We start from the raw sequence: 20,939 nt of genomic DNA, 5'->3' as shown, positions 1-20,939 counted from the left end.
AACTTCATTAAATAAATCAATATCATATACCGGTAATTCATATAATATCTGACACGTCCTTACAAAAGTATTGATATAAGCCCCTTTTTTAGGTTTTTGGATAGCACATGTCACTATTAAGGTCTTGGGTTCCAATCCCAATAGACAGTTAATGGTAAAAAAAAATATCCTTTAAGTATTGTTTATCTAGGGTGCACTTTTGCCATTGAATGCCATGGATAGACAGCAGCCCACCTGAAAATGTAAGCAGGTACTGAAAAAGCATCAAAGAATTTGAAAAGATACTCATCCAAATTCCTTATCTCAATTTGGAATGAGAATTATTTTTTTCCCCCAAAAAAAACATGAAATAATAAAGTGAATATACAACTGCTATCTTAATAGTTTCAGAATTTTTTTTACACGAGGTTCACTTTGCCATCATTAAACACACTCACATACTTTTGTCCTGTTTTGTCTTGCCACTTGTTTACTCCCCTTGACTTTCATTGATTTTTCAGTAATAACGCTAAATGTAACCATTAATAGTGCATACCTATGCCTGAGCTAAATCTAAACTGAATTAACACCATAGTGGTACAACTAATCATTAGCAAAAACATAAAAACGAGGATCAACAAAATGTCCTCATTTTCCTTGTAAAATCAGTGAAATTATCTTCACTCTTATACACAAACAAGAACAGACTCACTCAAAAACAATAGGGTTTGAAAAACATTTACTTTGTGAAGTACTTTTCCATGCTGTTGTTTTGTGTATTATGCGCAAAGAGCCCCTAAATATATCTTCATGTAGGTGGAGTGAGGTCAGAGGAAATCTCCCAGTGAAGTCTTTAGGCTCATTAAGGATGGGCTTGATCTCTGCAGCACCTACTGAAGTGGCAGCTTTGGCCGGACCAGCTGGCAAAGGAGAAAACTACAGGCTGCACAATGAATTAAGAGCAGCTGAGGTCTGCCACCAATTCCTGCATAGACTTTTGGTCTTTAGTAAATTATCCTGACAAACATAAAATTGTTGGTTTGATTAAAGTTAAAAAAAAAGAACAACATAATTTTTAAATTATGCAAGAATCCTGTAAATAGTACACATTAAATCAAAAAAGACATATGATAATAATGTGCTTCTTAACATCCAGTTAAATACCTACTTTACAGCATGATAGTTTTACTGAGTATATCTTTTATGTGTCATAGTCCATCACTGTGTCTGTTGCCCCCTAACATTATGAAGAATAAAGGGATTAGGCAAAAAAACAAAAGAAAACTCTAAACACAAGCCATTATCTTTTGGACAATAGAGTTTTTGAAAGAAAGTTTTGTTGAGGCTTCATTAGCAATGGCCTCCCTCTGCGGGCTGAAAGCATGACACATTTGGAGCAATTACTTGACCAGAAAACAACTGTCAGTCATTCTTAAAGGGGAAGGATTCCAATTAATAAACCTCTTAAGGCCCCTGGTTTTACTACCATTCCCCCCAACAGCTTCTTGGTGTCTCATGTGGTTAAGGAGAGTTTTGTCAGAAGAGAAAGACATTACATGTCGTTGTTGCGGCTGCATGGATCACCAGCATTAGGTCCTACGTGCAATTGTTTGCAGGGGATTTGAAGGACTTAACGGGGAGTAACAAGTGCCCACAGAAGATATTGTTGGTCTACTTATGGTCCAGATAGACACCATGTGCGAAGTCTAGTAAACCTAAAGGTAAGTTTTTTATATACTTCCTTACAGGTCTTTCACAACTTCAATATTATGTAGTACATGGTTAGGATTTTACTCTGAAATGGCTACATAAAAAAAAAAAAGTGATTTGATAAAAAGCCAGTGAAAATTTGCACGGGTACATGATTCAGTTTTTTATTTAAGTAATAAATAAAAACGTACATACAAAACCATGTGGCCTAGCATAAAATGCATTGATCTTTCATTGTTCTCTGTCATATATCTCTTCTCAAAACTAGGCCTGTATGAGGTAAAATTTAAATCAACTAAACAACCATAGTGACTCAAAAAAAATTCCAACATGGACCCATGGCTTTAAATTGGATAACAATGAACAAATTAACATTATATGTCAATACATTTTTAAATAACATTTGGTTATGAATAGATTTTATAAACTGCATTATTTAAAGATGTTAATGAATGTACTGTGACTACATAATGCAATCTTTTGCTAATGCTGAATAAAAAAAATCTTCTGTATTTAATATAGACTGCAGAAATCATCCAGAAAGAATCATAAAAAATATGTTTTCTCTTTCTTTTAATCCTTTGCAGGAAAAGATGCTAGTTGGTTCTGCTGCTGTGAAAGGAGTGCCCCATCTTTACTGAAGTGATCCTTGGAGTATTTAACTTATTGTATATGTCTACTTCAGTGCAATTTGAAGTAGAGCAAACGCGCTGAATAGTAGCTATAAACTGTTTTGCCTCAGTTTGTAGCCTTTAGCTTTTTTTTTTTTTTTTTTTTAACAAGGAGTACTGAAAGCGATCCTGGAGGCTCGGATGCATTTGTCAATGGATACCCTTGGAATAGTGGATGATAGTGGACATGGACTAGGGGACAATTATGACATTGCAAAAGGTACTGGATCAACAGCTGGAGGAAGAGTCCACAGCATCGATGTCATTCTAGGATTCACAAAAGACCAGGAACCTTTGCTCCATTCGGTGGGAGGAGGAAACAGTGCAAAGGACTCTGGAGCAAACGCACAGGATCCTGGAAAGCAGGTCCCATCAGACCCATACGGACACCTATCAGAACTAGGGGACAACTCCCAGCACTCTGCTTACCATGGTGAGTCTGTCAAGCTAAGGAAGTACACCTAACCACAGTATTATTTTTCTCTGAATACAGCTTACGGTATTAAAAAGAAACAAAACAAAAAAACTGATAATACAGGCCTTGTGCCTGAGGAACTTATTTTATCACTTACTGGAAACAGTATCTAAATTGAAATTGTAGCTTTTTATTTAAAAAGTGTATACATTGCATGAACAGAAGGGAAGAAATTCCACATTAAATTCCACCCATTATTAATATATGGACTTATAATTATACTAATTATGAATTTTTTTTCAAAATCAAACTGCTGAATTTTATTTACAATTTTAAATTTCTCTTCAGATGTTTCTATATTTACAGAAATGCAAAGCTCACTGTAAATCATACACTTTGAGTCCTATCAGTATTTTCTTTATGCATTGCAAATTCCCTGCTTATTTCCCTGCAAGTAAAACTGATCTAAATAACTTTCGTTGACGTAGAATCACTAGATAAATCAAATCCTAATTAGGATCATTCAATCACATAATAAGACCTAATGGATCTCTTTAATTTGTTAAGCCTTATACATGAAATAAGACTCCAGAAATTCTATATTATATCAGTGCATTCTTAAAATGTAACTATCAAAGGTACATAAAAGTATTTCCATCTTCCACCAGAGGGCATAAGACTAGAGTAAGGTTAAATGGTTCAGGCCTATGAGGAAAATACCAAAGAGGTCTCAGAAATAGTTGCCTGTTTTTCCTCACTTTATTGTTTGTTATTGTTTGATTGATTGAAAACTGATGTACTATCACAGTGAATATTAGTAACAGACACATGCACATGGTTTGATTATAGGGTCTGATTGTTTGCAGGTTAGTACAGAGAGAAGACAGAACTATGGCAGTTAGATACATCCATATTCATTACATGTTGAACATGGAGAATATGTATGAAATTAGGTCAGACAATTCATTTAATTTGCTTTCACAGTTATTTTTGTATTAATTTAGTTTATGTGTGTATTATAATTGTTCTTTTCATTATATGCTTTTATTTATTGTTATGGATAAGAAGTTCTTATCCATAAACATTCATACAGCGGTTGATAAAGTGTAACAATAATCTTAAGCTTAGTTTATGTTGAGGAACTATATGTTTATTATCTAATTGCAATGCCTCTTAAAAATCAAATGATTTGTGTGCTTCTTTTCTTAATATCCCTCTGCTTACACATGGATCAGACATGGTGTTGCACACTGAATCCATTCTGTGAACAAAAAAAAGCAGATTAATACAGTTATATAAACACATGATAACTGTTGAAAATCTGCTACCAACCTGACTTTGAGATGGCAGGAAGGGAGGGGAGTAAAGCGGAAAAATATTTTCCATTCAGAAAAAAACATATTTTGTGGTTTTATTTAGAGCTGGAAAATGTTATTGGTCCCCAATTCAGATCATTGAAACTGCATTAAACCTTTTTATGTGGTTCATTTTGATGTTTCCCTGCGACAGACTAGCTCCCTGTCCAGGAGGTACCCAGCCTTTCACCCTGAGACTGCAGGAGATAGTCACCACCCCCTTGATGGATGGATGGATGGATGGATGGATGGATGGATGGATGGATTGATGGATGAGATTTTTCTTAATACTGATACCATTGAATTTCTTCAATCCAATTCTAAAAAGAAAGTTTAGACTTTGTTAATCTTAGTGATTCCTGAAAAAGAACAAATCAATAGCTCCGACATTATATTAATGGATCTTACATTTGCTCACCAAGTATTTAACATTGGAAAGGAGATATGCTTAATATATATGATAATAAGCTTGTGTTTCTGGATATAAACGTGCAAGTAACAAATGCTATTGTCTTTTAAAGCCAATTTGGTTTCGTCATCATTCTAATGGCTTTACTCAGCCAAGCAAGACTTGTTAAAATTGTACCATTAATCCACAGACCTTATGTGATATCAAGTGGTAGTTAGATTTTTTTTAATCTGCGAAACTTGTATGTTTCACTGCACATTTTAGGTTCAATTTAGAGAGGTTTGTAACATATATTCCTAAACTATACTAATTCAAAACAGCGGCTTGAGTTATTTTCTAAAACAAAAAAGCTTTACCTTGTAACTTTTTGGATTACCTTACCCAAAACCCCCTTCCAAGTGGGCTCGAAATTGGGCCCCAGATTGTATTATCCAGAGTAGCTGTAAAATGCAGGCTTCTTGGGGGAAACATCAGAATAGATCAGCTGCATTCATATAGGTTCTAGGTATGGTTTTTGCTGACAAAAGTGGGACATTGCTAAGACCAACATAAGATGTCCTGCTGTTTTTGTTAACACAATTTATATTAAGTAAAACAAACTGGATCCAATAAAAAGGCCCATTGTAAGCCCAGTCTCATACCTTAAACTTGCATATGGGGTCCACATGCACATGTCTGTTAGGTAACACTAAAAAAAAGATTATTAGATCCATTTGCAGACATTGGGTGTTTGCAAAGTGCAAGGAAATATCTAACTGACCCTTCTTTTTTATTTTAGAGTCTGACCTATTTTCCAGTGACAAGTGTGATGGAGAAATAAACAACCTGCACAAGGAAGATGATACTGCTGAGGACTCTCCAGAGTCAACAAAAGAAGAGGAACACTCTAAGAAAAAGCACAGAAGAAATCGTACAACCTTCACTACGTATCAGCTTCATGAGCTGGAGAGAGCCTTTGAGAAGTCCCACTACCCGGATGTCTACAGTCGAGAGGAACTGGCTATGAAAGTCAATTTGCCTGAGGTTCGAGTTCAGGTAAAGACAAGAGTAAATGACGGAATGAGTGAGCATTTCAGACCTTGAGTTAATGCCGGGTAACTGCCTACTGTCTTAGCAATTAAAATGAAGGAACCTTTTAAGGAAACAGAAGCAGGATGAGGAAATGAGACTAATGAGTGACATGACTGGGGCTTTTGTTTTGATTTTCATGTTGTATATTCTTTGAATGTCAGCAAGTGCAATGCTGAACTTAATGTACAGTCTTACTGACTCTCCGTCCAGGTGTGGTTTCAGAACCGAAGAGCAAAGTGGAGACGTCAAGAAAAGATGGACACTGGAACCATGAAACTGCATGATTCTCCAATGCTGTCTTTCAATCGCCCCCCAATGCCTCCAAACATGGGCCCAGTGGCCAACCCAATGCCACTGGATCCTTGGCTAAGTTCGCCTATTTCCAGTGCCACGCCCATGCACAGCATTCCAGGATTTATGGGCTCACCACAGACACTGCAGCCTACATACTCTAGCCACAGCTTCCTCAACAGCCCACCTGGCATGGTCCAAGGAATGCAGCCCATGGGTCCACCTCCTTATCCATGCCCACCAACCTTCAACGATAAGTATCCCATAGAGGATGATAGGAGCTCCAGCATTGCCGCGCTCAGGATGAAGGCTAAAGAGCACATTCAGTCGATGGATAAAACTTGGCAGCACATGTGATGTGCTGTCTAATGTGAATGGACATCCCTCTTGCGAGTGCTTAAAGACTGTTTGATTTAAATACCATTGAAGGTGTGTGATACCAAAGATGTAAAGAACTAAATCTGAAGGGGATTTTTTAAATGTCTTTATTAAATACAACCACCTCTTAAGAGATTGGTAAAACGTATTGGGCTCTTTTACTTTGGTTCTAGCCAATCACAATGTCAAGTATAGATTCTCAAATTGAAAAGGCCATAAATGTTTATGTCTTTATTAAAGAATGTATCTGCATCTAGATATATGAACTAATGAAAGACTAGAGCCGTCTTGTCAGGGGTAGTAGTTTTACAAAAGATTTTATTGAACAAACTAATGTTTGATGACATATCTGAGTTGTGTTTTAAGTGTTTTGTTTATTAAAACATACATGTAGTGTTTCCAAAGCTTCCTGAAAATATTTAGCAAGAAACTCTAATATGATAATATTCTTAAATATCCAAGGAATTCAGCTGTTTACGTTTTGTTTGGCTGTTAAAATGTGACTGTTTTTATATCCTGTAACTTTTCAGAGGATTTGTGCAAGACAATAGAATCCTGTCTTATTAAAAAACAAACAAACACGGTTTATCCTTTACAGTTCCTTCAGAAAGCAACAGTCAGAGTTCATGCAAGATTGAGTTTGCAGGTAATCCCTTTATTTATATATAGCTATATTTGGACTTTCATCATTGGTGGTGTCACCCTTCGTAGCTAAAGGGCCATTGATCATTACATAAAAACTGGCTTTGGAGGATTTCTGGGTCACACTTCTTTGCATAGTTGTTTTTTTGTAGCTACATCAAAGCCAGTTGGATCATGTGGTCTGTGTAAGATCATGCCACAACATCTCAACAGGATTTAAATCTGAAGTACTTATCGGCAGCTCCAAAACTTTCGTCTTATTCTTTTTAGCTACTTAAATTAGGAATTGCTGTCATGCTGTAGATCCCTATGTTGCTGCATTGCCCAACTGTGTTTGAGCTTAATAAAAATAATAACTAAAATAATTCCAGGAAATGTTTAGAGGTGGCTATCACTTTGTGCATAGTTGTTGAACCAGAGCCAAAGATTCTGAGGAAGGGTTAGGTTTACTATATATCCAGTAAGAGGGTAAAACTATAAGGAACCTTAAGAACAGTAAAACTGAGCGTGTGTCTGTGCCAAGATGTTCCCCGACTGTGTGTAAAACAGAATCCAGATTTAATTATGCAATGTGAAATCATTCCCACAGGCTTAAAATTTGTGTATAAAATATATCAGGCCAATGAAACATAGTTTCAAATAATGTGGGCACACATGATCCTGAAGGGATAAATACTTGGTAAAATGATAGGTTTCATTTAAAAGAATATTATTGCAGTTCATGTTCCAAACTGATTTTGTTCTATTTATAGCATAGAGACACAAACTCCAATTATATACTAAGTCAAATGTGAGGGCTTTTATTTTGTAGAGCATTTTTATGTCTTCTTGTCATACAGTACAAATCTAGTATAGTTCTTATGTTTAGGAAAATATAAGATCCCTCTGATATATGAGGAATACTTCCCTTTAAATTAATCACATTGTATTCTATTTTGAGCATACCAGTTACATATTAAATACTACAAAGTGATGCCTTTATTTTGACATGTCCGGTAGTTTTTCTTTTTTAAAGGCTATATTTAAAGCCTGTTTTGTAGAGGGGTATAAGGTTTTAATTCAAAACTCAACACTAGCTTTTTATCTCTAGTTAAATAATTATATAGGACTTACTTTCCCAATAAAGTGTTACATGAATCTGTAAAGGTTTCTCTGATTAGAATCTTTGAACTTTTATTTGACAAACTGGACTGCTCTGTTTAGACCAACTTGGAACTCGCCATACTGGCACATTTTTATTGAAAAATTCATTGTAACTCCTTAGCTGGTTTTAGCAGCTGGAGCAATGCTGACTAAACGTAAAGGATTGTGCTCTTCTAAGAACTTTGTGTGACTTTGGCCTTTAACAACCTGGCTCATCCTCTCTCGTGGTCAATTTCATATTTGTTCCTTAATCCCAATAATAAGATTGGATAATGTAAACAAAGTTGTACCTTCTGGATTCCTGCTGAAATACTTAAAACCAGTCTAACAGTTTGAGAATTCTGTGGCTGTTTTTTTTTTTTTATTAGGATGGATTTGACAGAAAACTGCAGGAAGGAGAAAAACAGAGCCTTATATCTACAAACTGGTCATAAAGATCTGACTGTAAAGTGAAATTTCTGCCAGTAAGTGTGTTAAAAAAATCTGTTTCCCTAAAATAGATTGTTCTTATTATCTGCCAGACTTAATATCTGCAGCTGCAACACATTTCAGATCCGTTCTAACAGTAACTTGCAGGGCGTTTTTTTTTTTTCTTCTAACTTTGTCTTTTGAATATTTTTCCTTTTTTTTGGATAAAAAAAAAAACATTAAGTGAGAGAAACTCAGATCATATGACGGACACCATGTTCTCATCTTTTGCAACAATCTTAAATAAACCTAACTGAGGTATTTTCAGTTCTTGGAAAATCAAATTTTTCCACTACTAACTTGGGACTGTAAGATATATCTCTTGACTATCCAAGGACTTCGTTCAACCAGCATCAGGTTCCAACCCGCACACAAGGCTCCAGCCTTAAGAGAAGAAGCCCGTTAGAGAAATAAGGCTCAACCTTGGCACCGCATTCTCCAGTGTTGGGACCTACAAACTCAAATTAAAGCTACAGTGTGTAACTTTTAGCGACATCTAGCGGTCAGACTGCAGACTGCAGCAACATGAACATCTCCCCCCCACCGCTCCCCCCCCCCCCCCCAACAGTACAGCGAGCGTTACGGGACAAAATGTCTTCCACGACGTCCGCATCACCTACTTTTACAGATAGTATTTCATTAGTCTGTGTGGGGTATAGATTTCATGTAGACCTAAGATAATAAATATACCCGTTATTTTTTCTACATCGTTGTGACGTTTTGGCGATCTCGCAATCGCTAGTTTGTTGGCTCTGCGCTGCCGTAGCGCAAAGATGTCTGCCTCCATGGCTGCGAGACCCGCTCCTATGTAATTATAAATAACGAATTCTAAGGCAACGCAAATATTAAGGTTAAGAGGCTGAGCTCGTAGATGATGATAAATAACATAGTTATGTATAATATATTACATTTCTGACTGTATATCCCTGTAATTATTACACACTGTAGCTTTAATACATGGTGGTGAGACACTCACTCAGTGAGTGATTTTTTTTTTTTTTTTTTCCTGGAACAAGGGTGAACTAGGATTAAGAAAGGTACAATCTTAGAGGTTAAAATTCCTGTGTAAGATAATAATGGGTCTTCTTTAACTTTTTGTTATGGTTCTTATTTGTTGTGACTCTGAGTTTTCAGTTTTCTGTTATCAGTTGTTTTGTTTTTATTTTCCATGATCTTCAAGTATTCTTTAGTTACTCTCTGTTGCCCCCTTGTGATTGTTTTCTTTCCCCTTGGATTCCCTCTTGCCAGTTCCACCCACACCTGCTCCTCATTCAGCTCGTTAGTCCACCTCTGCAGTCACTCAGTGCTGGTTCCTTCTTGTTGCTGCTGTATTGTCTACTCTGCTTGTCTCTCCCCAGCTCCTCAGACTCGTTTTTCCCCTGATGTCTCCATGATTTTGGTTTGTTTTATTTTTTAAGTTCGATTTCAGGATTTCTGCCTCTGCTTATAGTTCCTAAGCATCAGATAGCAATATGGGAGGTCACTGTGGAAAATGAAAATTTTATAGGAAGCATTCAGGTTCTTCTTACAACTTCTTTCCTTACTTGAAGTGCGAGAGGTGTGGACTTGAGTCTCATGACTTGGATACAAGTCAAACGTGAGCCATATTTGATGACTTTTGACTGAACTTGACAAAATGTAAAAAATATTTCACATCAGTAATTTGTCACTTCAATTAGACTTGAGCCTAAACAAACTTGAGAATCGAAACAGAATGCTCTGTATCATTTATTGTGTATATGTGTGCGTCTGTCTGTCCAATAAAATTTGATCCATTTTTTTTTTTTTTTTTTTATCCAACAGCGTCCATCAAATCAAATTGCATAATGATGAAGTTGCCGGGTGACCTGCAACTTTTAGATTTTTAAAAGCCATCTACAAACTTCTAAAGAGCATTCCTTACTTCATCCTATCTCTTTTTATGCCCTACATTTATATTTAAAAATAAACAAAATTTGTTTACACTGCACTATTTTTCTTCTTTGTTCATTACTTGTTTTTGATGTGGACATTTTATGTTTTTAATAGAATCAACAGAAAATATAATCTTAAAAATTAAATGCCATCAAGTTTTTTTATTATGATATAACAAGCATGGCCAATGTCAGCAAATCTTTTTTACTGCAATTGGACTTGCATATGTTTTCATAAATAAATAAAGAAGAGTACATGATGTGTGTAAATGTATTTTTACTCTTCGGTTAAAAGGACTTGGAACTCAAACTGCAGGACTTGGGACCCGATTTAAGACTAGTCAACTTGACTAGTGTAGTGAACTTGACTCAGGACAAGTCCTCAGGACTTGAGGTCAAAGACTAGACTTATTTATGCCTATCAGAACAATGACTTGTTCCCACCTATGCCCAGTACTATTTGGACAGCACTTATCATGGCAACCTCTGGTGCATTTCTCTATGGCTAAAGAGTCCTCACTGATTTGCTGTATTTGGATGGACCTATTGTCTTATAAGCTCTAAAACGTAGTATGAGCTACCATCTTAAAAGCTGTATTTGGGCAAGGAATGTTGCCCTGACATTTCTGACTTTTGTGGGCATTGCAGTTAAAATCCCCTACTAAAAGATCAGAAATGACAAAGTACAAATAAAACATGCCACAAAGCCACATCATCCTCCCAGGGAGAAATATTCAATAAAAAAAAGGAATACAGAGAGAAAAATTTTAAAATGTGGTATAAATAAAATTTGAATTTGAAATTTCCTTTGAGTGGTTCATTTGGTTCCACTGTTCTGAAAACAACCATAATGGAATTAGGAAAAAGAGAAAAACTCTCAAGGTCTCGGACGATAAGGGTCAATTGGCAACGGCTGTTTTCTATTTTTGCATCCTCATGCATATACCCAGACTTAAGCACTCACTCCTCGTTGGATCTGGACACCTGGCTTACCCACTACTCCCCCAGCCCTACTTGCTTAAGATGGATCCCTGTCTTCCCTTCTTCAACCCTTCCCGGCCTAAAAATGCTTCTTCAACCTTACCAGCTAGAAGAGGTAGGCCTACTGCAGATTCACCATCCACAGATGCCGTGTGCTGCTGCGCATATGGCAAGTGTGCAAACCTGTAAGACCAGTTATTCCTCCTCTGAGGGCTGGAAATCTGATGGCATGCTAAAGGAGAAGGAAGAGAAAAAATCTGACCATAGATTGGAGAGGCAACATAAAAAAAAATAAAAAGAAATGTGATAGATTAAGTTGTGGTATTAAAAGATGGTAGAAGCAAGAAAAGAAACCAGCAAAAATATAGGGTAATGCTGGGAGTTTTTGAACATAACTGTTCAGTTAAACTCTTAGGGTTAAGAGTTTAAAAAAAATGAATCTTAAAGTCGTAGAGAAGTCATATTTAAGTGTCAAATCATTCTCACTTAAACATGTAGTTGTCCCCCCCCCTATTTCATGTAGGCCAGTTAGTTATACATCAGCCTATACACCTAAATTCTGCCAAGAATATATATCAACGGTCATCTGTCAATCAAATGTTTTCAGTAATAGCATCTTGATTCATATTGCAGCTAATATACACAACTGTTGAAATAAGTAATAAGAATAATTTACTTTCCCATTGAGTTACGTCCCAGTGTTCACGGGGATGGACGTCTGTGTCTTCAGCAGGGGTAGAGCTAACAGAACTGGCAGCGTTGCGAGGCAAGGGCTCAAACATGTATGGCTGTAAACCTTCTACACCAAACCAAGCTTCTACCGCCCTGGCGTCCTCTTCCACAAGAACTTCGTCCACGTTTTCCTTTCTCTAGATAAAAAATGTCTGAAGGAGGAGACTCATCCACAACCTCCAACACAAAACTCTCCTTCTCTTGTATGGTTCCTCTGTCCATAGAGTTCCTTGACAATGTCGTTTCCAAGTCACCAATTTAGTGCTACTTGATCCCAATGTCATTTCCCATTTGGGAACCTACTAGCACTAAGTTGCTAACTGGTTAGCAAGATGCTTCTGAGACACCAGCCACAACCAAACACGCTTGCGTCCTTCTGCCAAAACAATCCCGCCCCCTTGATAATCAACCAATCACATTCACTTTATTTTACTGCCCAACTTTACACGAGTAAAGTCGGGCACCACTTGGGAGAATTTGGGAATGCAACGGTTGGAACAGCCATTTCCCTATGACTTTAAGATATTGAGTAGTACCTGTACAAAAATATTGGAATTATCATCATGCAGATCAAAATGGAAAAATACTCTCACCTTTTAGAGTTCCCTGAAAACAATATGTTTGAGAATCCCTGGTTTAAGGGAAATGTTCTTTGTATTAGCTGACTTTGTTGTTTTTGCTTTTTGGACGCACTATTTTAAAATTCAATTGAATAAAAATAAAACAAAGGACTTTTAGAGTTGACAAGTTTTTAGACCAGTTTTTAGTAGTGTGGGAGCCATGCATGTGCCATGCATGTGATTCATGCAACCAGAGGGAAATGAGCCTGGCAGCGGTTTAGATATTTAGGTTGTTTCAAAACATCCTGGATAGATCTGAGGCAGCCTTTCGCAGGGGTCTCCAACTCAAATCCTTGAGGGCTGGTCACCTGCTACATTCAGATGTAACTCTTGCTCCAAACACCACACTAGCACTCAAGCTATGCCATAGAGCTCATGTTAAAGTCAGGTGTGTTCAAGAAGACACAAATCTAAAAGTTGCAAAACAGACGGCCCTCAAGGAGTTGACTTTGAGGCTACTGTTAGAGTGATGTTGGTGTGCTGTTACCTTTAGAGAATGCACAGCACTATTCCATGATTTCCCTATTTTATGGATCAGGATTGTAACACTTTCTAGATAATGTGTGCCAATTGTGACATGGGTGTCAGATTGGAAGGACAGTCTCTTCATCCTTTATAGGAGATCCTCATGTCTCAGGAAATAAGTTATCGGGTCTAAGGCAGTGGTGGATGGAGTACTCAACAGTAGTACCTGAGTATTATAAATACTCATAGTCAAGTCTTACTCAACTACAAGTAAAGGTTACTTGGTCAAACATCTACTCAAGTTGAAGTATTGAAGTACTAATTTAAGTATTCAAATATACAAATAAATGTATTTTAATATCAGCACATTTCTGTTTCATTTTAAAGAACCGTGTAACTTTTAGAAATCACCTGATATATTAATTCGTAGAAGAACCTGCTACAAATTCAACAACAACTGTGAAGAACATCAGCATAAAAATGCTACAAAAAATAAGGAGTGTCTTGATTCTCCTCACCCTTTCACTGAGAAGTAGAGGTTTAATGTTGAATCTATCACAAGAAACTACAACTCTGATTTGAGAACTCATCCTACTGAAAAACTAATGCCTTAATGAAATTAACCCTAACTACAAATAATATCTGCTCTGAGTTTCTCACATTTGTGGAAAGTCATGAAAATCGCTAAAACGGCGGTGTCCAAATTCAACCCTAAGGGCTGCTATCTCTCATGTTGAAATGGCATTTCCAAAAAAAAAACCAAAACCCTGGCAACAGTGGATTACAAAGCTGCAAAGCCAAGCTGATCCAAAAGAAACAAATAACCAGCAGCTTCCATGAAAAGTAGTGGAGTGAAAGTCATAAGTCTGAATGCAGTCCCCCACAAGAACCAATTTTTTTATAAATTTCCCAATATCACCAAATAAACTTGCCTGTCAAAGCATCTGATTTAACCCAGTAATAAATATGTCAGACCATATTTCACAAAACAGGTTTAAGACTCAATTCCTCAACTCTGAATTGATCTAGCCTGAGGTTGGAAACTGAGTTTTCAGTTCATCAACTCTAAGTAGGTCCACTCAGAGATGAACAAGTGTGTAACAAGTGGAGCACCGATTGGACAAGTTACTGTTACAACAGACGACAGGAGGTGCCTATTCAACCCCACTGGAATCAACGATTTTATTGCAGAAATGAAAAGAAAATAAATTGGGTAAAGTTTTAAAAACAGAGCAACAGCACTACAGCTGCAAAGGAGAGGAAGGTGGCAAAGAAGAAGATTGCTGCTCTAGTTAATGCGTAGGTTTATATCAATTGGTCTATGGAAGACCATTTTATTTTTTATTTTTTGGCAGGTCAATTTAACATTTATTACATTTAACATTTGTTTCTGTTTATCCACTAGTAGATCACTAACATAAGATTCTTCAAGTTCAAAATCACATTTCTTGATGGAACTGTAATAACAAATTTTCTATATTACATTTTTTTGCAGCAGCAACTGAATTTCAGAAAGTAAAAAAGAGAAGTTTTATATACCTAGAAATGTTTCCACATTCAAAGTGCCCATTTTGACATTTATCAGCTTGACTGACTATATATTTATGATATCTGAAATACATTTCCTCATAGTCAAAATATTACAAATGCTGAGCAGTAACAACAGGAATATGGAGATCTGAAATTCTTTTCTAAACATACAGAATGTCTATTCTAGATGTGAAGAATGTTGTTTTGTTTGAAACTGTTGTTTTAAAATGGTCAGATTTCAGTATTATATATTTAGTCAAACTATTATCAAAGCTCATATCTTATCAAAATGGCCTGCCATATCCTGTTTTAACCACAATAACATTACTGGGAGAATTAGTTTATTGCTTGAGTGGATCAATGTATCTATTTGGGTGAAATCAGCTGGTAGCGAGTGAAGATGAAGTCTAAAAACAATGTTCAAACAAGTAGGACCTGTGCATCATCTCATGGGCTTCCTCCTCATTTTGGTCTTCCAGAATTGTGGCTGTTTGCAGCAGCTTTGGATGTTATCATTCCAATAAATGGCAATTTTAAGGGGTAATCAGTGCCAGAGAACATTGATTCCTGACCTGGGCTACTCATACCACTAGTGCATTGCAAGAGGTACATGAAAATATTTTATTTCTCAGGTAATAAATTAGAATAGGGCTGGGATCTGTTCTGCTTTGTGTGGACCCACCTGAAAAATAAAGCAAGCTTTTTTCAACCAAAAAGTAAGGTATTCTTATATGTCACCATCAACTTTGACACACATCAAAACCCAGCAGAGGAACAGACTGGACGTACAGAACAGACTGGTATCTGCAGTTTTTCCACACCTGAGCTCATCAAAGCACACTGAGGAGTCATGAATAATGAAAACAATGTAAAATAAAAGGAGTCAGTCTGACAATAGTTTTTGTTCAGTATTTTGCTTCCCAATTCTAATACTATTTTTATATATATGCTCGGGTCCTCTATCAGAGGCCTGGGAGCTTGAGGGTTCTGCACAGTATTTTTGCTGTCCCTAGAGCAGCACTATACACACACATATATATATATATATATATATATATATATATATATATATATATATATATATATATATATATATATATATATATATATATATATATATATATATATATATATATATATATATCCATATATATATCCATATATATATAGCCATATATATATATATATATATATCCATATATATATCCATATATATATAGCCATATATACATATAACTAACAAAGTGGAGCACATCACATCAGTTCTAAAGTTTTTACACCGGCTACCTGTCTCTCTAAAAACAGAGTTTAAAATACTTCTGTTCGTCTAAAAATCACTAAATGGCTTAGCACCAAAAAATATAACAGATTTCTGTCGGTGTATCAACCACGCAGACCTCTCAGGTGTTCTGGGTTCAATCTACTCTGCATACACAGAACCAGTGCCAGATGATGTATGAACAAGCAGCTTTTAGTTCTAATCTTGAAAAAAAATAACTTGCAGAAAAATTTAAAAGTGTTAAAACCTTAAGATGCTTTAAAACATTAGAAGCTAATTGCTTAGAGTGGTCTTAAAGTGTATTATCTATCTATCCAACATTTTTATTATTTATTGTTATAATTACTTAGTCATTTTAATTGTCAGGTTTATGAATTGTAATTATTCATGATTAATAATTACTTACTTTTATGCGAACATGCTGCTCTCTTTGTGTTTCCTTTTAATGTTTATTTTTTCTTGTACAGTAATAAAATAGTCTTCGGACTGAAATGTGCGAAATAAATAAACTTGACTTGCCAAAAATAATTTGAAAAGTCAGTTGAAGAGCATTGAATTCTGATGAGCGTCATCAACGGAAGTCGCAGCGCGTAATCTGATTTGGAGGCTAATTTAAACAGACAAGCATACCTCTTAACACCTAATTACTGCTTTTAAAGCGATTAAACCTGGATTGTCAACCAGAGAGAGAATGGCCCAAGTTACCCTTGGAAACCTTTTTCCAAGCCAGATTAAATCCTCCCTTTCAAATGAATGCATCCTTTTATTTTATTACTGTTATTAATATAATCCTTGGCAGTAAAATTTGCTACTCAGGCATTAAATTATTCCCTGCAGTAAAATATAATGGAATAACCTATGGAGCGATATTACTGGGAAAAATCACACTATTAAGAAACTTTAACCATTACATATAAATATTTGTAAATTAGATTAATAACGATAGAAAATATATTGCTTTTGCACCTAGAAAATCTGGGCCCCAATTCAAATAGTTTTGTGATCTAACTTTATGAGCAGCTCAACCAAAACTAAATTATTAATATTTTACAAATAAAGAAAAAGATTTCTCAGATCATGTTTATAGGGGAAATTTTTCTTGATTGATGCTGAGCAAAAAAAAAAATTTTAGCCTCAAACAAGTTCATTTAAGACTATAATAGTTTATACTATCAGCATATTTAGGTTTAGAGTAACATTTAAATTTCTACATATTTTATGGTAGTAATAGCACCATTTTGAAGTGGCTTAGATGGATCCACAACCTAAATCTTATATAAAATCTATGGAGGGAATAGAGGATTATGGGAAGGGAGACCTCCTACCGCAACACGATGTGCTCAGCACCAAATAATAAATAATGGCACAATTTTTATGGTTTCTTGCCTTTTTCCAGAGATGAATCTGTTTTACAGTCAGAAAAAAAAACTTTTTGGTGAATTTAAGCTAATTATAAATTTAAATCTTCCAGGGGTTGCAATACTTGAGGCATCAATGCTTAGTCTAGTTAAATTGTGAGAATTTATTTTACGTAATGTTAAACATTTCCAGTCACTATTACGAATGATGTTAAATCACAAGGTACATAAACGGAATAATAATAAACAGGTTAAAAGAGTAAAAGTGTGACCATGTGGATTTTCAGCTGAAAGAAAGTGATGTTAATACTGTTCATTTCGTATGATGCCACTGTTATGCATTTGCAAACTGTCAGGGTGTTGGAGCCCCAAATCAAAATGTTTCATGTTGCATGTTTCCTCATACCTATTTAAAGGTATAAGTGGAGATTGTAACTAAGCCAGCTATGCAGCTCTTACGGTCTATGATGGATTTTAAACCAAAGAAATTATTTTCACTTGCACATGAAAAAAAATACTCACCATTGATTATAATATTAGTTTTATATTTATTTACATTTTTTCAGTACTTTCCTTGGTTTATACTGTGGCTTTTATTTTTTAAATACAAAGCCCTTAATGTATTTACAGAGCCTGTCTTTGAAGGCACTTTGTCTTCTTTCCACACATCCATTAGTGAGGCACTAAAGTGACTTTGTGCTGTTAATGAGCACGAGTTGACAAAAGACCAACATAAGCTATGACAGAGAGAGAGCTGGCCCGATGGGAGCCTGTTGTGTTCATTCAGACCTGTGGAGCCTTGCCAGGCCGTTAGGCAGATGAAGCTCCACTCCATCAGGCCCAACCAGGGGTGTCAGGGGGCCCAGTCTGCTAGGCTGCAGAGGCCACAAGGGCTAAGCCCTAATTGCCCTAGTAGCCGGTGTGGCTCAAATGTCTCTATATTTGAGTTGAATAGGAAGTATTTTTTGAAACTTTGAGGTAATTAACATACAGTACTAATTTCTAAATTTTTAATGCAAAAATGAAACCCTTAAAATTACTCGTACAAATTCAGAGCTTTGTGTGTAAAATTTCAGGTTTTTTTTTTAGACCATGTGGCAATTGCCTTTTTTTTATAAAGGGACAGAAAAACAAGTAGATCATTGCATATTAAAAAAGTGATAGTTAAATTTTGGTCTTAATCATTCTGCCCGTGCTTCATGCCCTGCCAGTTTTCTTTTGTGATATTAAACCCTCACTATGCACATCTAGATTTAATGTCTGCAGGTTGGTCCAGCAAAACAAAGATAAAACATGAAACCTTTACTATGTTCTGGCAACTTTTGTTCTGGTCCACAATCTGTACAGTTTCTCATAGCAAGCCCCTCTTTTTCAGGTAATACTACTTTTCTAGACAATTTTACCAACACCAATTACCACACACGAAACAGCAATAACATAATTTGTGACTAACTTTATATATTTCTAAAAATCATTCATGATTATATTTTGGGTGTTGTAATGTTTGCATTGAGCCTTACATTGTCTCGAAAGTTATTTTTGGTAAAATAATAAAGATATAATGCACTCATAACATTTTGCTTTGACAGCGTTTGTAAACTAGTCAAACCCTTTAGAGCACATTGCACAATTATTTGAGACAATAAATCAGTTAATTTATTGCAAACTAAAACTTCATGTAGCACCCAGAATACACTCATGACATACTCCGGCTAGTAATTAATTACATGCATTATGATGTTATCTTGGTTGACCAAACCTGACCTTTGCTGGGGCCCAGGCTCTACTTAACAGGCTGACTAGCGAGACGGGGTCCACGGTGGAAATAATAAGGGAAAAGAGCGGAATTAATTGGGTTTGATTAAGAACACTTTTCAAAGGGACACTATTTTCTCCTCTTGACATAACTGCAGATCACCCAGAGGGTGTGGTGGGGGGGTTGATGGCTGGCGCCAGTCACTTGTCTTTGCAGCAGCGTTCACCTTTAGAACATAGACGATACTCAAGCAAAACATCCTCTTTTGCTTTACAATTGTTATTGTGTGGCACCCACACATTTACTGATGGCTTAATTTAGATTTTGCGGCATTTTTTTTTCAAATTAACACGCAGCAGTATTAAATTATTTACAAACCCTGTCTGGAAAACTTAATACTTAGTGTATTTTTTTAGTCACTAATAGAAGCAGCAATGTATAGTAAAAAAAATAGATAACAGAGCAAACTTCTTCATTTGAGTTTTGTTTATTAATTTTTTGGAATCGCTATACTGTTTTTTTTTTTCTTTTTTTTTTATCAAGAGGAAGTTTCATTAGACAACAAAAAATTGGAATGAATAACAAACGTTTTGATTTATTGAGAAAATATTATTTATGTCTTATTTATGTGCATTAAACCTTCTTAGATATGATTGACACATTAGAAAACTCCAGAGGAGCCACTTTTTTTTTGTTAACAACAATGTGCTGGCATAATTCCGACAACATTTTTGACAAATCTTTTTAAAAAGGGTAGAGTTTATTTAAATTGGTCGTTTTCATTGAACTGATCTGCTTTTAAGCTTTCTCTGTACATTTTCTTTCTGGTTCAAGTCAGGGATTTAGGTATATCCCTCTACTAGCTTAATGTCAGGCTGCTTTATCAATTCCCCTATTGGGACAGCCAATCTGTCCAAGCTTTTTAAAATTATTTTCTATGTGAATTTGAAAAATGCTTGCGCTTTAAACCAGAATAAAATTAAAGCGAAACAGACTCTGAGTATGATGTTGTCAGGCCTCTAAACCTTATCTTAATCCCAACACACATAATAATGTAAATCTTGACATTAAGGCCAAGTTGCTTAATCTTTTTCTTGTCTTCTGAAGCCATCTCTATTATTTCCAAGGGAAAATAATCTCTCAAAATTATAGCATTACTCGGAACATTATATTAGGTCAAATATATAATATCAAATGTTAATCATACAGGTATGTATATTATTTTTGTTTCATCATGAAGAACACCTCGCCACGAATGTGGATGAGAGCTTTTGCCTCTACTTCATTATATTTAGTTACTTTAAACCAAGGGTTTATGCCCTACACTGCTAAAATGAAATAATTGTGTTAAAGTATCTAAATAGGATTAAGTAAATGCCAAAAATGGTTGCATGTTTGTTTTTTTCCAGTGATATGCTGATGGACTGGGTTAAAAGTCTCTAGAGAAGCTGGACAGAGCTGTCTGCAGCTGTATGTGATGGCTGGCATCATGCTAAACTAAAACACTTATAACACTTATCATGGAAAATAGAAACAACAAATCAGCTGCAAACTTATACATGACTCCAACACACAAACACTCAAAACTCACTTCAAGTGCACAAAACAGAATTGAGTTTATTATCATAGTTTATTGTTTTTGTTTTTTTGTTTTTAATGAAGCATCTTAACTGTAACTTGAACCCTTTTCTCTATAACTAAATGCGTCTCTAACATTGCTGTAGTAGAATTTTAGCACCCAAATTATTTGGGTTATAATTTGCAGTTTTGCTT

At 35.7% G+C, this 20,939-nt stretch overlaps 1 protein-coding gene across 1 annotated transcript; it reads left to right on the top strand.

Moving 5' to 3' along the window:
• The first annotated feature begins 2,280 nt into the window (after positions 1 to 2,280).
• On the top strand, positions 2,281 to 6,862 carry rx2 (retinal homeobox gene 2). The gene is made up of 3 exons (XM_038291948.1): positions 2,281 to 2,793; positions 5,318 to 5,574; positions 5,821 to 6,862. The coding sequence occupies exons 1-3, from the start codon at positions 2,502 to 2,504 to the stop codon at positions 6,256 to 6,258; spliced, it is 987 nt and encodes a 328-aa protein (XP_038147876.1). The 5' UTR covers positions 2,281 to 2,501; the 3' UTR covers positions 6,259 to 6,862.
• The last annotated feature ends 14,077 nt before the right edge of the window (positions 6,863 to 20,939 follow it).

Source organism: Cyprinodon tularosa, unplaced genomic scaffold (genome assembly GCF_016077235.1).
Source record: "Cyprinodon tularosa strain WSP-4 unplaced genomic scaffold, ASM1607723v1 ctg304, whole genome shotgun sequence".
Lineage (NCBI taxonomy): Eukaryota > Metazoa > Chordata > Actinopteri > Cyprinodontiformes > Cyprinodontidae > Cyprinodon > Cyprinodon tularosa.
The sequence above is the reverse complement of the archived record's forward strand: the minus strand, read 5'-3'. Positions and strand labels throughout refer to the sequence as shown.